Consider the following 16,793-nt stretch of genomic DNA (forward strand, 5'->3'; position numbering starts at 1 on the left):
TATGCTTTCTTTGTTTTTCCCTTTATTAATGTAATTTCAGATACATCTGCAACTACAATATAAAGCTGTTTTTAAACTGTGCAGTGAGTAAAATATCCTGTTTTTTATGTGGAATATTGCGCAGCTTTACCTTATATCTATCAGCCCCTTTAACATCTGCTTTTGTGACCTTTTTAAAGAGGGGTTTTAATTATAATGGATGTTGGACCTGCATAATATTCTTTGGTGTTCCAATAGCCATATTGACTAAGCTTTTGCATCTCCATAAATTCCAATTGACATATTGCTACTTCAGTTGGTGACATGCCAGTCCTATATGAGCAAACAATATAGTAGAAGTTTATTCTTCTTTGAAATGCCTGTCAAGTGCTGGGTACCCCTAAATCTATTACTTTCGATTTCACTGATCACACGTTCGGGCTTACACTGCTCAGTTGTCAAGCTCCAAAATATATCAATGTGCTGTGCACTAGACAGACAGTAGCAATAATTGTGCACTTTTATTACATCCTAAACGATTTTTTGTTTTGGGTAGAGTATGAAAAGCTGCCTGTGCCCCTAAAAGTCTCCATTCACACTTTTCATGTGTTTCTTTTTTTGTTGCCCATTTGTGTTTTAATGCATTTTTCATGTATTTTCAAACAAATATTTGTTTTGGCCAATGAATGTGAAATAATATTTAGAGGGTGAGGGCTTGGCATGCACACAAAAATGCCTGTTACATGTATTTTTCATGCGCTCGCATTGAAGTATATGGAGCTAAAAATGCACTGTGTAGCACCAAAAGAAGCCCCCCACCTTCTGCAAAGTTGCACCGATGTGCATAGGTGTGAATAGGCCCCATAGACAATAATAGGATTTCATTTGTCGTGCTTTGTACGTGAAAGCTGAAGCAATTCAAATCGCACAGTTGTGAACGGGGACAGTGACAGGTGGGAAGATGTTAGAGGTAGTAAATACAGGGAACTATCTCCAATGAGTACAGAGACCACACCAGAAATACTGTTTTTAGACAATTGGCAAGAGGCTAGTACCTCTGTGAGGTTTTTATTGTACTGTACTATCTTGCCTTAGTGACTCCCCTCATTTTTTGTCCTGGTGTCACAGGGATAAAGAGTGAAGGGAAGTCTCCCAGTGTAGATACAGGCATCAATAAAACGTGACCCTTACCCATTCTTTTTAAAACTTAGAACAAAAGTTTTGGCTGGAGTTGGATTTTAAAGGTAACCCATCACCATAAAACATGTACTAATGTGTTTTACTGCACCTCAGGGTGCCTGCCTTCTTCAAAAAGTGCTTCTATGTGTCCTAATGATGCTGAAACCTATTGCTATAGGTCTGATACACTAAAGATTGTTAAGGAATTCATTACATGAGGTCAAGTTTTCAGTGTAGTTGCTTCTTATTTTTGTCACTATTCATGCCCTTTTCATGCATGGTTTAGTACAAACAAATTTCATGATGCACAAAAAGGAATTCTGTGTGGGAAAAAATGCAAAACTTACTTTTTTAGCAAAAAATACTATTTCTATGTAACAAAAAGTGCAGAATAAACTGACAGGAAATTTAATTTCATGGCCAAGTGACATTATCGTATAAATGACAACCAGCAAAGTGCTAGGGCAATCAGAAGCTAAGCACTCTCTGTGAGATCTGCAGACTATATCCAGCCAAATCTTTTTCAGAAGCACCAACACTCTCCTGTAGGAGTAAACCCCAAACAGCAGGTCAGTGATAATGATACTACTGTGCCTGATTTTGATCTCACAACTCCTTGGCCTTACATAAAAGATTTATAACTTCCTCTCCTCTAAGTTAGAGAATGCTCTCCTCATAGGAAAGGGTATACCCTGTTTAATCCTACTCTGATGGGCATCATGTCGGGCATCATCATGAACGCCATCTGCAGCTTAAGGCATGATGTTCCTCACTGCACGTTTCTTAAAGAAACTTCTACTGCAACCAGATTAGTTTATAAATATACTTCAATCCAAAAGATCATTTTCAATTCCCTAAACAGTGAGGGGTTCAATCAGCAAATTGAGGGGCATACAATAAATCTCAGCTCTAGATGTACATGTGCTAGGCAGAAAGAAACATGTTTAATATGTCTGTGAGTGCATTAGCTGGTCATTCTAAGGGCTTTTGAACTAATTTAGTTTACTCGATGATGGCAAGATTGAATGTTCTATTGATGGATTTTGAATGAACGTTTGAACTAAACTCTAACAGTGCAAACCTTGGTTTTCCTAACATATGTAACCCTGAATTCTGCCTCTTGGGTCTGTTTGATGAGCTGCCGTTGACCTCGGGTGCTCAGTCATTACTTCGCCTGCTTTTATTTTATACCAAAAAGCCTATTCTCCTAGTGTGGGGTACCCCTAAGGCCCCCTCCCCAGGTGACTGGAAACGGTTGATGGTGGATCAGGCACTGCCCTTCTACAAGCTTACATATGAGCAACGGGGTAACCCGCTCCACTTCACTCACATTTGGGGCCCCTGGCTCTCTTCTGCCAACACAAATGTAGACTTTGTTTAAATAACCTCACTGCTCCGTGTCATACTGGAGCTTTTGGCATCCTTAGCACTTCCTGAATTGCTTCCTAAACACTTACTATGCCTACCGATACTTGGGTACTGAGTATATATTTAACTGGTAATTCATAATCTCTGCTCTGGAGTTGTAAACTTAATATGTATGTACATGACATCTGTGTGACAACTATTACTGGATTTTGTTAGCCCAGTGTCTGGATTAAATTTTTTATTGTTTTTTATTTCATGTTGTGTATAAGTGTATAACCCCTGAAAATACCAATAAAAGGCATCTTAAAAAAACCTCTAACAGTGCATGACCAGTTTTAGCTCTAAATTATATTCTGCATACTGCATCCTCAAGTCCCAGACACACAAAGCAGCTATTTTTAAATGAAAGACAGGTACCCCAAGTTGCAACGGCAAGAACACACACTGATGCATTTTAAGTCCAACCAAATAACGTTTTATACCTTGATATTTATCCAGACAGTAATCATCTAAACACTGTCATACTGAACTTTCACAATCTTTCCTTGATGTGTTTCCAGGGATAAAAAACTTAGCAGTGTATGTATTTTTTGTTTTCATAGGCAAGAGGAATAAAAATATTCAAATTATTTTACCTTCACATGAAAATTAACAGATCAATTTTGCTTTCTGTGTACCTATGGCATGTTCTGCAATGAAATGATATCTTAAACTGTATTCAAAGCAAAAACTTTTTTGGTTTTGAATACAGTGTGACAGTGTTAAAACTATTGTCAGGTTTTTATTGCTGTGTGTGTGGCCACTGGGTAGATTCACCCACTTTATTCATCCTGGTGATTAATGTCTTCAGTACAAGTGATGGGGAATCCAAAAGTTTTGTGTTTTCACAGGAACAGGAAGTGAGGGGAAATCTACCAATGACAACTGTCTAAGAGAGGTTTTCCTCTCAATTTGCAGAGCTCTCCTCTTACTCGCTTACTTGCTGTTGTAGGAAAAAACAGGACACAGACAGCAAAAAAAAAAGTGTTAACCATTCTCTACTATACATTTAAAACTAAAAAACATTGTTTTGGCTCTACATATACTTTAAATACTTTCTGATTATCAACCTGGAATATTATATAGATTAGTAGTTCTGACTTCCCTTGGTCAGTGATATAGAAAGTATTGAGGCCATTGGATCAGTAGGATAGGCAAGCAATTAGCATTTCAGAAGGAGAACAGCAGTGCAGCCTACATAGGTATTTCTCTCAGAACTGGATTAATTTAACCCTTTTTTCTGTCAGTCTCCATTCTCCACTTTTGACCTTATGTGGCCAGACCATTTTTTTTTCCTTTTTTTAAAAAATTGTTTGCTGATACCTTTCATAGCTGGCAAAAGACCCTCCAAACCACACATTTTCTGAAAGCACAGAACCAATAATATATATATATATATACAAATCATTGGATGCAGGTGTTCCAATTACCACTATGGCCACAGCATCTAGGCATGCAGACTGCTTCTACAAACTCCTACAAGCTCCTGAGAGCGACCCATTCTTTCACAAATGTTTAGTATCAATGAAATTTCACGGATGGACTTATTGCACAGATGGCAACGGTACCACGCTCCGCCTGTGCAGTAAGTCCATCCGTGAAATTTCATTGATATTAAATACTCCATGGCCAACTGTTAGTGGTATTTTAACAAAGTGGAAGCAACTGGGAACAACAGCAACTCAGCCATAAAGTGGTAGGCCGCGTAAAATTACAGAGCTGGGTCAACGCATGAAGAGCACAGTGTGCAGAAGTCGCCAACTGTGCAGAGTCAATAGCCACAGACCTCCAAACTTCGTGTGGTCTTCAGATTTGCACAAAAACAGTGCGTAGAGAGCTTCAAGAAATGGGTTTCCATAGCCGAGCAGCTGCATCCAAGCCTTACATCACCAAGTGCAATGCAAAGCGTCAGATGCAGTGGTGTAAACCACGCCGCCACTAGACTCTAGAGAAGTGGAGACGTGTTCTCTGGAGTGACGAATCACGCTTCTCTGTCTGGCAATCCAATGGACATGTCTGGGTTTGGCGGTTGCCAGGAGAACGGTACTTGCCTGACTGCATTGTGCCAAGGAAAAAGTTTGGTGAAGGGGGATTATGGTGTGGGGTTGTCTTTCAGGGGTTGGGCTTGGCCCCTTGTTCCAGTGAAGGGAAATCTTAAGGCATCAGCATACGAAGACATTCTGGACAATTTCATGCTCCCAACTTTGTGGGAACAGTATTGAGATGGCCCCTTCCTGTTCCAACATGACTGTGCACCAGTGCACAAAGCAAGGTCCATAAAGACATGGATGAGCAAGTTTGGGGTGGAGAAACTTGACAGGCCTGCACAGAGTTCTGACCTCAACCGGACAGAACACCTTTGGGTTGAATTAGAACAGAGACAACAATTATGACAAATCACGGCTTGAATTATCTTGCTTTGCATGTAATGAGTCTATCTCATATATTAGTTTCACCTTTTAAGTTGCATTAGTGAAATAAATGAACTTTGCACGATATTCTAATTATTCGAGTTTCACCTGTATATATATAAAATAAAACTGTAATTAGTTAATTAATAACAAGTTAATACAAATTAAAATTGTGCCTTTTTGTGAATTAGTGAAAATTAAAGGCAAGAAAAACTGTCAAAAAGCAACTTATACTAAAAATCTGGAGGTTGGTCTCACATCTGTGTGTTGTGATAATGCCCAAGCTGCAGTGCCGTGTGTGCACTGCATTGGTGTGCTTTACAATAAAATGAATTAGGGATACAGTTTAATAGTTACATAGTGTGTTACAAAGCACATCAATGTGTTGCAATGCGCTGCCGTGCATAGAGTCGAGTACAGTTTGAAAAGTAAAAATAAATCAAATACTGTTATGTGTTGTAACACACTGCCGCGCATGCACACAACGTACACAAGCATGCATGCCTTATGCATTATAATGTGCACCGGTGGGTGATTTGGAATCAGTGACAGATATTAATTTACTCAAAAGAGTTTAGAGAAAGGAATAATGCTAACAATACTATGAGGGTTATTCACAAAGCTAGCCGAAGGATCAGCCATAGCTCCGGCTGATCCTACGGCTAGCTTAGTCGAACCGAAGGGTTTCTTCTATTCACTATAGCCCGTACAGCTCCCGAAGCTGGCCGAGCGGCTCAGCCGAGCACAAGGCATATGCTTCGGCTCGACTGGGCCGAAGTGAAACCCGAAGCGTGCCGATCTCTGCCCAACTGACAGCTGGGCAGAGCCAGCCGTGATCTCAGGTTAACTGGGGACGCTTACTGTCATTAAACAATGACAAATGACAGTTGTTATTCATTGGCTGTGACTTGCTAGAAGACTCTAGCAGGTCCCGGCCAAAAGGAAACAGTTGGGTGGAGCTAGCTGTCACTGCTAGCTCTGCCCAATTGATTCTTTCTTTTTTGTATTTTTTTCAATGATCTGTATTTTTATTTTATTTATTTTATTTCATTTTTTCAATTATCTTTATTTTTTCAATGATCTTTATTTTTTGGGGGAAATCTTTATTTATTTTTTAAGATTTATCATTGATTTACCTTTTTAAACATTTTATTTCTACTTTTTTTTCTTCTACTTTTTACACTGATTTTCTATTATGCTCGGTACCACTTTCTCAAGTCTTTAGGTAATTCAACCTCATAGAAGCTTTGAATAGTTAAATATCAATTTCATGTAAAATAATTTTAATTTCACGCCTATGTAAGATATTTGTTTGTGAGTTGAACAATATCATATGGAAATTAACATTATTTAAATAATTTGTGCAGCTCAGTGCATAGACTCTAATGTGCTATTTAAACAGTGGACATTTCTTTACCTTGATGAGTAAAGCTAAGCTTTAAATATGTACATAGCAGTTTGCGTTATTATTTTAAAACAATATTAATACTATATTACTGTAAAAATATAAATGATCTAGAGCTTCTGTATTAAGATTGATTATTATTTAATATTAGTGTGCCAATCAAACATCTGCTTCATGCAGTTTAGTTTGACTAGTGAAGAACAATAACTGATTGGTTGCTCTGTCTACTATACAGTATTACACTTTAATTTTAAATGTTTTGTTTATTATACGGTAGTTTATTACAATAAATGACATACCCTTTATTGTTGTTATCTTATCTATGAAGTTACCTAGCTGTTTTTATTTCACATACAATAACCAGATGTGTTTTCTTTTTTTTTTTAAGGAGAATGTTTCCAGTTTTAAAAGTAAGTGTTACTGGCCTAGATCCAAATGCTATGTATTCATTGTTGATGGACTTCGTAACTGCAGATAACAATCGATGGAAGTATGTGAATGGAGAATGGGTGCCAGGGGGCAAACCTGAACCACAGGTTCCTAGCTGTGTCTATATACACCCAGACTCTCCTAATTTTGGAGCCCATTGGATGAAAGCCCCGGTTTCCTTCAGCAAGGTCAAACTCACCAATAAAATGAATGGAGAAGGACAGGTAACATTTTACATTTACCTATTTGTGTGTTTGTGTTTAATGCCAATTTTTTTTAATCCTATATACAGGTGAAACTCGAATAATTAGAATATCGTGCAAAGTTCATTTATTTCACTAATGCAACTTAAAAGGTGAAACTAATATATGAGATAGACTCATTACATGCAAAGCAAGATAATTCAAGCCGTGATTTGTCATAATTGTGATGATTATGGCTTACAGCTCATGAAAACCCCAAGAACCCCAAATCCACAACCTCAAAAAAGAAGATTATTACATGCAATCAATAAAACAAGGATTGTACATAGAACAATATCGGACCTCTGAAAAGTACAAGCCTGCATATGTACTCAGTACTTGGTTTGGGCCCCTTTTGCAGAACTTACTGCAATTACTTTTGCACGATATTCTAATTATTCGAGTTTCACCTGTATATTAAAAGTAAGCCTAAATAATTATTATTTATTATATTAGGACATCAACATATGTCCCAATTTATAACAGAATGTAATTATAAAATTAATGTTTAGATTAAATTTTTTTCTTTAATATACTGTTTTCTAAAAATCACTAATTAAAATGTGACTAATCACCTGTGTAAATATGAAATGGAATATAAAAGGAGCTACAATTTGCTTTCTTGTAGTCGGATACTGCATTAGAAGAGACTGTATATGCAAAAGAAACTTAGCTTACATGCTATGTATGCTCTATAGCACTAACCTTGTCCATTCATAAATTATTGCTTCAAACAGTAACACATTGACATACAAATGGCAAATTAGGGCTAATTAAATGTTCTTAAATCATTCTGTAGGTTACAATTTAATTAGTTATATTTTTCTTTAGATCATGTTAAACTCTTTACATAAATATGAGCCCAGGATTCATATAGTACGTGTTGGTGGACCGCAGAAAATGATCACCAGTCATTCATTCCCAGAAACACAGTTTATAGCTGTCACCGCTTACCAGAATGAGGAGGTATGGGTCACATTGTCTTATATGTCACTAGTGTGTTTTAATAAACAGCATTAGGGGTATCCAATGCATTTTGTTTAATAATCAAAGTAAACATTTACATGAATGCTTACTTCTGCATTTTTTCTAAGGGTTTTACCTAATTAAAGTTTGTGTTAATAATACAGCTAAGATAATTTTAAAAAATGTGTGCATGTAGATAAAACAGAATGTCAGCATTCATGAAGAGGAGGAGACTGATGGTCATCAGTGGGGGGAGATGGTTATGGAGTGGAGTAGGGCTGGTAGTCAGAATTTTGGGACTGAGTGGGGGGTGGATGTCACTGTAGTAGTAGTGTGGGTGTATGTGGGTTTCTGAGTGCCACGCTAGCTAAAACAAGTGTCCATCAGTCTAGGAGGTATTGAAGATAGAACATCTTTCTTGGGTGATGTGGCAAGGAGTGTGTTAATCTTGGGGAAATCAAAGTTGCTATAAGTTGAGCGGAAAAGGTAGTTATCAATATATCTGTAATTGTTTTTATGTTTATTGCAAGTCTTGCCCATTGCTAGAATAATGGCTGCACCATCATAACAAAGATGGGGGTTGCATAAATGAAAAAGTACAATGTAGGATGTTATGCATAACATGGACCACATATAGCATTGGAATGGAAACAACATGGCTACATATGGTGGCAGCCCTGTCATACGTCAGTTGACATCGCAGGTGAGAGTAATGGGTCATGTCACTTGTGTGTTCTTAAGCAGAAATTATGTCAGCAAACGTGGATATTTAGGCAATTAAATATCTCTGGCTTATATTTAAGAAAAAGAATGCTGGCTTATATTTAAGAAAAAGAATGCAGGAAAATGAACTGAAACATCACTTTAACAAAGAGCAAACACATTAGCAATATAAAATCAGATGGAGGACAATAAATGGAATTCTGGGAATAGTGGTACAGAACAGGGTACTGCCTTCCACTTCCGGATGCTCAGTATGGAATACATTGCCTAGTATATACCAGTAGTGGGATTATGATTTTTAGAAACCTTACTTCTATTCACTCATGTATCATAAGTGAGTAAGTATCATACATGGTTAACTTGATATTTTATAAACACTTTTGTAATTGCATGTTTTCACTTTTGGGAAAACTGCCAGAAGCATGGTATGCCATTACTCAGCCAGTTTTCATTTTGACGTAGTAGTTTATGGGAAGCTATGCCTATAATCCTCACCTACCCATGAAAATTCACATGTATGTGCTGGTCTCTTGGTACACAAACCAAAACAGAATATCTCCATAATAATATTTCCCCAGACATGAGAAGCATTTATTATAGCTCTTTACCCATTCCTAGCTCTCTTTCAAACCCTTAGGGTTGCAAGTGAATGATTGTATTATACGGGGTACTACAGTACTTAATACAGCACAAGTATTATTTTGATAAATAAATAAAAGCAACGTGAAACGCTTAGCCACAAAAGAGATATTAGAAATGCCTAGAATTGTTTCTTGTGAAAAAAATTTCATATCTATGCGGGGAGGGGGTTTGGATCATTGTAATTTCTCATCTTCGAATGTTGTAAGATATGCTATGTCTAGTTTATAACGTATACTGTATATTATGTTCTAGCATATGAAAAAGTATAGATAGTGAATATATTGGTTAAATACAAAGCTGGAATTCGTCATCTAACCGCCTCCCGGCCGGCCGTTGTACGAAAGCGGCCAGCCAGGAGCTTCCTGGATCTGACCGGCCATTTAAAAAGGTCCTGTTAGCCACACCCACTCATGTGTGGCGCACGCAAGCAGGAAATTGTCTAAATTTAAAAACAGGCAGTGATGCCGGTTTACATACAAGCGATCCGCCGGCTATAGAGCCGGCAGATCGCTTGTATAACGTGCCGTTCTCTCCCTCCCGCTGTTCCCGAGCTCAGCTGTGCCCGGTGTGAGCCCGGGACCAGCACGGTGGCTCTGTGACGGGATCAGAGGTAGATCGGTACACAATCTCCCTCGAATCCCCTATCCAGTGTCAGAATGCAGAAGTGATGTATATTAGGGATGCACAGATACTTTTCGAGTACCAGTGCAGATACTTGGCATTTTCATGAGAACTAGTATGGTTGCAGCGGTTGCAGCTGGGACCTAGTTTTGCGCTCCACCACTGTCCTGAAATCATTAGTATCTATTGTTTTAGAAAAACTGTCACATGACAATAAACAAAAATGTATCAGTACTCGTACTTGTACCGAGTACTGTACTTGGTATCTGTGCAACCCTAATGTATATTACATAACTTGATGGACCTGTGTCTTTATTCAACCTTAAATACTATGTAACTATGTAACATCACCTCCGCATTCTGCTGTCACTCTCCAGCTTCAGAAGCTGATGAAGCAGATCTCTGCTTCATCAGCTTCTTTGGGGGTCCCTAGGTGACATTAGGGGTCTTGGAGACCCCTGATGCCTCCATAAAAAGGACCTGTCACATCCTCTTTGCTTTCACATCTGGGGTTTCTTAGCCCCCTATGTGGTAACAATAAAGTTAAGTGGAAAAAAATAGGGAAAAAAAATTGAAGTTGCAAAAAATAAAATTAAAGTCACACATGAAAAAGAATTAAAAAACACCAAACATTTTTTAAAGTCCCCACCCATACATACACGCATGCAAACATGCAGCGGATGTGCATACGTTCCGAAAACGACGATTGTGCCCATTTTGCTGCACATGTTACATATCGCGGCGTAGTGAGAGCAATAATTCTAGGACCAATCACTGATAGCACTAAACTGATGAGCGGTAAAAGCTGGGTAATAATGTTTAAAAAAAGAAATTCCCAAAATGTTCAGTAATCTACAAAGTACCGCAGCGCTGAATACTGAAAAATGGCCTGGATGGGAAGGGGGTTTAACACCGCGGATGTCAACTGGTTAATTAGCCCCCGTAAGTGATAGCGATAAAGTTTAGTGAAAAAAAAAAGGAAAAAAAAATTTAAGTCCCCCCCAAATTTAAAGTTACACATAAAAAAGAATAAAAAACAAAACAAAAATGTAAAGTCCCCACCACAAAGTCAGTCAAAATACCGCAGCGCTGAATACTGAAAAATGGCCTGGCCAGGAAGGGGGGTGTAAACATCTGGTCTTCAAGTGATTAAAAATCCTTTGGATGTTTACAATGTAATTCTTTTACTTTTTTTCAGATCACTGCTCTTAAAATTAAGCACAATCCGTTTGCCAAAGCCTTTCTTGATGCAAAAGAGAGGTAATATATAAAAACATATCCTTTTTTTAAGCCTAAGTACAACTGTGTTTTTATTTAATTAGTTGCATCTAAAAAAGCTTATTTCAAAAATGAAGAAAGAAGAGAAATTAAAATACATGTGAAATAGCTTTCTATATTTTCAGCTCTGAGCTACAAAAATATATTTTGTGTTTGACAGGAGTGACCATAAAGACTTCATGGATGAAGTGGAAAACCATCAGCAAGCTGGTTTCTCACAATGTAAGTGGTTACTGTGAAAAAACAAGTTATTTTGCAATTTTATAACACTTTCAATCATAGGCGGTTATACATAAAATAGTAAATCACATTTAATAATTTATGTGGAGTGGTGGCCAGTGGAATTTATATGGCTAGCACTAGCACTAGCACATATGATCAGAGCAGTGATGTTCATGAAAATCAATCCATATTCAATTAAAGATCACTGGTAGTGTTGAGCACTATTACATTTTGTATGATCATTTTGGATTTTGTTTATTTAGGCTTTTTTTCTGTGAGATACATAAATCTTTCCTTAAAGTGAACATGTACACTGAACAATGTACAATGAAAACAGTTGCAACCGAATAAAAACCAGGGTTAAACTCAAGGCATAAACCAATTAGACATATTCAAACATAGCTATTGTGGATAAAATATAATATAAGTCCAATCCCTACGCATTTCACAACTTAGCTTCTTCAGGGAATTGCAACCTACCCACCCAATTGGAGTGGCTTACTGGAGATCAGGTTCTCTGTGTGGAGATTAGGTGGAGAAGGGATCCTCCAAGGAGGGCAGGGGAGATTACTCCGTTCAGTTAGCTATATCCCTATATGGAGAAGACCTCTGGGCCAATATAAGAAAGAGGAACCACCGGTTCACGCAGGAAAAATTAAATTAAATTAAGCTGTGTTGAATAATAAATTAAATGAATCTGTGTTCACGTTGAGTACCCTATCATATATAATTGTAAAAAGTACACCATACTAATATTTTTTTACAATTTTTTTAGTAAGTAGCTGGCTGATCCCTGGGTCCAGTTCATTGTGTTCCTCTGCTAATCACCATCCTTCATTTGGGACTCCTATATCACTTCCTTCTTCTCATGGCTGTGAAAGATTTACAACATTGAAAAATCATAGAGCTTCACCTTATCCAAGCCCATATGCCCACAGAAACCATTCTCCACGTAAGTAATTCAAAAAAGTAAGTAATTTCAAATACTGTTGTGAGGAAATTGTGTATTGTGAAGTAGCCACCACGCCAAGCTCACTCCAATGATGGACTTCAATCTCATGTTTGGTTTACTAATTTGTATTGAGAGTGAGTTTGGAGAAGTGGCTACGTTACAATACACACAGGGACCATGGGGAACAAAAGTAGCCAAACCTCCAGAAGGAAGGACAGAGTCAGTACATATTCAGAGATCTCTGTGAATAAGCCCAGGTGGTGAGACGCATGAGAGGCATTGGTGTGGGAGAGACTCACCGTGATGTACATGTTGCATATCACACTTTGAAATTCTTTTCTTGGAATTTGTTTGGATTTACTTCAATAAAACTTTGGATTTCACTTACACTGGTTTTGTGCGGCTGATCTTTTGGAGATCGATTTGACAAGTGAGAAGCACACTGCACCCTGCACAGAATCGGAGCAGTGAGTTCACGGAGTTCTTTGAAATTTACATATTTAGAGATAATTTGAGGATCTAAAGTGATACACAAATAAGATACATTTTTCTTAATAGTTAAAGGAGAACTATGAGGTGAGTGCTTTTCACTCACCTCATAGTTCTAGCCGACCTGTGACAATGTGACTGTCACAGGTCGGCTGAGTAGATCGGGAGGTGAGCGAACACATAACGGCGGTCACTCACCTCTCGATCCTGTCACGGATCTCTGCCGTGACAGGGGAGGGGCTGGATTCCCCCCTCTCCGATCCGCCAGCGCTGACTGGCGGAACTGGAGGGGGCGGGTACAGCTGGCTCTGCCTCTAGATAGGCAGAGCCAGCTGTCAGTCACGCAGCTGGGTGGATCCCGGCATAATTGTCGGGATCCGCTTCAGCTGTGGCGTCTCAGTATACTGCGAGCAGCAGCTTGCCGTATACTGCGGCGTCTCGGTATACCGCGAGCTACAGCTCGCGGTATACTGAGCCTAGGGTGACAGGAGGACGCCTGTTTGTGTCCTCCCGTTACCCTAAGGAGAACTATGGGGAAAAGCCTTAACCCCATAGTTCTCCTTTAAGATACTTAAATGCATTTTTAAGATTTAACTCTCGAGTTTTGGGTCAGTTTAAGTTTTACAACTAGATTTTGATGAACATAGCTATGAAGGCGTATATTAGAATTCCAGGCATAAACATCCTAAAATGGCAGTTTATAAGGCTGAAAACAGTGCTGGGGTAAATTTTTCTTTGATGTCTTAAACTTTCCACAGTGGTATAAGATGTGATGGGACTGTTCTCAGAATAAGGTATAGGGTATTTGATCAGTCTCTCCTCTAATGCCCTTTCTGTAGAAGAAAGGAAAGGATTGTATAGAATGAGAGGAACCTATATACAGTATATAAAGAACACCCTTTTCTCTATGCAATTTTGAACTCCCTCTCCTGACAGCTACCAGTAAAAAAACATTTGTGAAGGGAGAGGTAAAAGTATCTGTATAAACCAGATTCACTTGATTATATTAAAAACAACGTTTTTAGTCTTAGAGTAGGGAATGGTTAACGTCCCAGTTAGGTAAACCTTATAGGGGCATCAGTGCTCCCCTGCTCTATTCTCATCTAAAAAAATGTTGCTTTAGATTCAATTTAATACCTTTCATTGCCCAGATTAATTACTAGGTAAGGATTTCCTCATGTGTTGCCCATGGCAGTGACACAAAGATACTAACTAAATACCCCTCGTATAAGCAAAGCTTCAGAAAAGCTTATTTCTAATCCTATGTCAATTTATGATTTTCTTGCAGCAAGTTACACTGAGAATACCTCTGCATGTCTTCCTGTATTCCAATCGAATGATCATTGGCCTGGTTTACAAATGCAAGCACACAGTGCAATGTCATCAATAAATCACACAAGTGGTATTCCGTCCAGTTCTTGGTATGTATTACTATTTATGACAGAGATTATTTATGAAAATAAAAATTCACGGAAGCTTATTTTTTTAGGAACTCTGCATATGATTCGCACTATGCATATGCACTGTTACACTGTAATATTTATAATGGAAGTCTGACTTGAACAACATAATGTGATTTTTTGATTTATCTCCTGAGCCATGGCTATATTTAACAGAATAGCTCTCGTGGATCAGTGTCTTCAGCACCACGGGCACCATGGGGGGAAAGCACCAAGCCTCAAAATGTAAAAGTAGTGAAAACATATTTTTATCTTGTTTTCCTATTCTGGCCACCTGTCAATCTTTGTAGCTACATTCAGCAAGAGGGGGGAGGGGGGACTGCCTTGAGCATACCACTAATTCCTGTATCGTATACCTCTTATACCTTTTATATCTTTTATAAAGAGCAGTCAGTCTAGTGATGCAGTACATTTTCTAACCCTTGGTACCTTAAATCTGATGTGTTGCTATGTGTTGCTATATCTCTGCTTCTCTCTTGTCTTACTTTATCATTTAGACCCTTATATCTAAAATCTAATCTTAAATTGTCACAGATAATCAACTATTTAAGCATATTTGTGAACCTATGCAAATAATATTTTTACATTATATTTTGCAGTCAATATCCAAGTTTATGGTCTGTGAGTAACAGTACCCTTGCACCATTGTCACAAGCTGGCGGGATTGGCGGAGGCCCAGGATCTCAGTACCTGAGAAGCTCTACGGCCCATTATACCCCATACAATCAGATTGTTCCCTCACCTTCTATGGGATCTCCTTTATATGAAGGTGGAAGCACAGACATTGAAGACAACCCATTTGATGTTACAGGACATGACAGGCTAGCACCATCATGGGCACCAGTGACCCCTCCCTCACTATAAAAAAGGGAAAAAATGCGAGGATTGTTTTTCAAGCACACTTCTAAATGCTTAGACATAAACATACAATTACAAACTGCTTTTCAGAAAATGAGCATTTATTCATTTTAAGAAAGGTTTAATGCAATGTTCATTGCCGAAATCTACAAAGAACGTGTCTGCAGGATCCAAATCTTGCAAAAGGTCCACAATGATGGAGTAAAAATATTTTACCTGAATATTTCTAATTATTTACAAATCATTTGACCACATAAATATTTATAAAGAATAAATGCATAATTGAAGAACTGTATATAATAATTTTATTTAATCTATCTGTTCCATCTGAGACACAGCTCTGTGCTCTATAGCAGACTTTGTCTTTACTTTTTAAATTCATGCTATCATTGTAGTGCAAACAGAACCGAAAACTCAGCCATTTTGGTATATTGGTATATTTTGGTATATTTTTTAAATGAAAACTCACAGAAAGCTGTGTAGATACAGCTTTGAATTAGGAGTTATCAACATTACTCTGTGTTTGGACACTGCAAATAATTATTCAAGATGATGGCACAAAGAGCTAATTTCATATTATATTGTAACATGAATTTGAACTCTGAAAGACCCCATAGTAATACTCTATCTCACTGGTGAATTGCTGCATGTTCTTATTTTTTAAATATTTTTTTTCTTTCATAATGTATTCTTTACTGTAAATAAAGTACGTTTGTCAAGATACATAGAAATTGATAAAATAAGTTAATAGGTAATTTATTTATACTGCAGCCATACATACATACATACATACAACATGAATCAAGTATTTCTTTTAGTGGGATGACTTATTAAAAAGAGAAGAATAATCACTTAGCAAAGCAAATCATCCAATCATGCGCAAGTGAATATTCAGTTTTTGGGTTTTTTTCAATTCATCTGCTTATAGTTGGACAATCAAAGTGAACACAAGTGAAGATTTCATGCTCTCTTGGTATGTCATCCCATGATGTATATTTTTCATTTAGCCAAGTGAACCTGTGTTTCCTACAAATATACCCCCTGTGTTTATGTGTTGTTTTCACCTGGCATGGAACTGTGTTTTAATACATATAATGTATTGTGTATGAATATTACATAAAGTAGAAATAAATCAAATGTTTTCATTATATTTAATATTATTATAAAATGAGCATGATGTGACTATGTGTTAGCAAAAAAGTAATTTTTGTATCTGCTTGTCTTATGGCTACCACCGTCTAACGAAGTTCAGAAATACAATGTTCACAAGCAGTACAAGATAGCATCAACTGCCTCAATGTACATATAAAACATAATTTATTAATCTGGTTAATATATGTAAAATATTAAAAATATAAATTATGTGGCCTACTTTTATTGTTAAAAAACTTAAATGATAAACCAATAGATTTTATAAATCCCAAGAGACAAATTCATCACTTGAGAGTAAATACATATTTAAGAGAAGGTCCTTAAAACAAAGTTAAAATATTAGCAGCCAAAAAAATGGGCCTGATTTATTTAAAGTAA

The 16,793-nt window shown here is 37.5% G+C and overlaps 1 protein-coding gene across 2 annotated transcripts in view; it reads left to right on the plus strand.

Annotated features, from left to right (window-relative positions):
• LOC108787996 (brachyury protein-like) overlaps positions 1-15,269 on the plus strand; it is a 15,612-nt gene extending 343 nt beyond the window's left edge. Inside the window, exons 2-8 of one of the 2 annotated variants that reach the window (XM_018557707.1) lie at positions 6,770-7,034; positions 7,884-8,018; positions 11,203-11,264; positions 11,443-11,508; positions 12,287-12,456; positions 14,234-14,366; positions 15,005-15,269. In XM_018557707.1, the coding sequence (XP_018413209.1) occupies positions 6,770-7,034; positions 7,884-8,018; positions 11,203-11,264; positions 11,443-11,508; positions 12,287-12,456; positions 14,234-14,366; positions 15,005-15,269 (1,096 nt within the window). The remainder of the gene's footprint in view (positions 1-6,769; positions 7,035-7,883; positions 8,019-11,202; positions 11,265-11,442; positions 11,509-12,286; positions 12,457-14,233; positions 14,367-15,004) is intronic. The other variant, XM_018557708.1, reaches the window with a different exon arrangement.
• The last annotated feature ends 1,524 nt before the right edge of the window (positions 15,270-16,793 follow it).

Source organism: Nanorana parkeri, unplaced genomic scaffold (genome assembly GCF_000935625.1).
Source record: "Nanorana parkeri isolate BGI_ZX_2015 unplaced genomic scaffold, ASM93562v1 scaffold296, whole genome shotgun sequence".
Lineage (NCBI taxonomy): Eukaryota > Metazoa > Chordata > Amphibia > Anura > Dicroglossidae > Nanorana > Nanorana parkeri.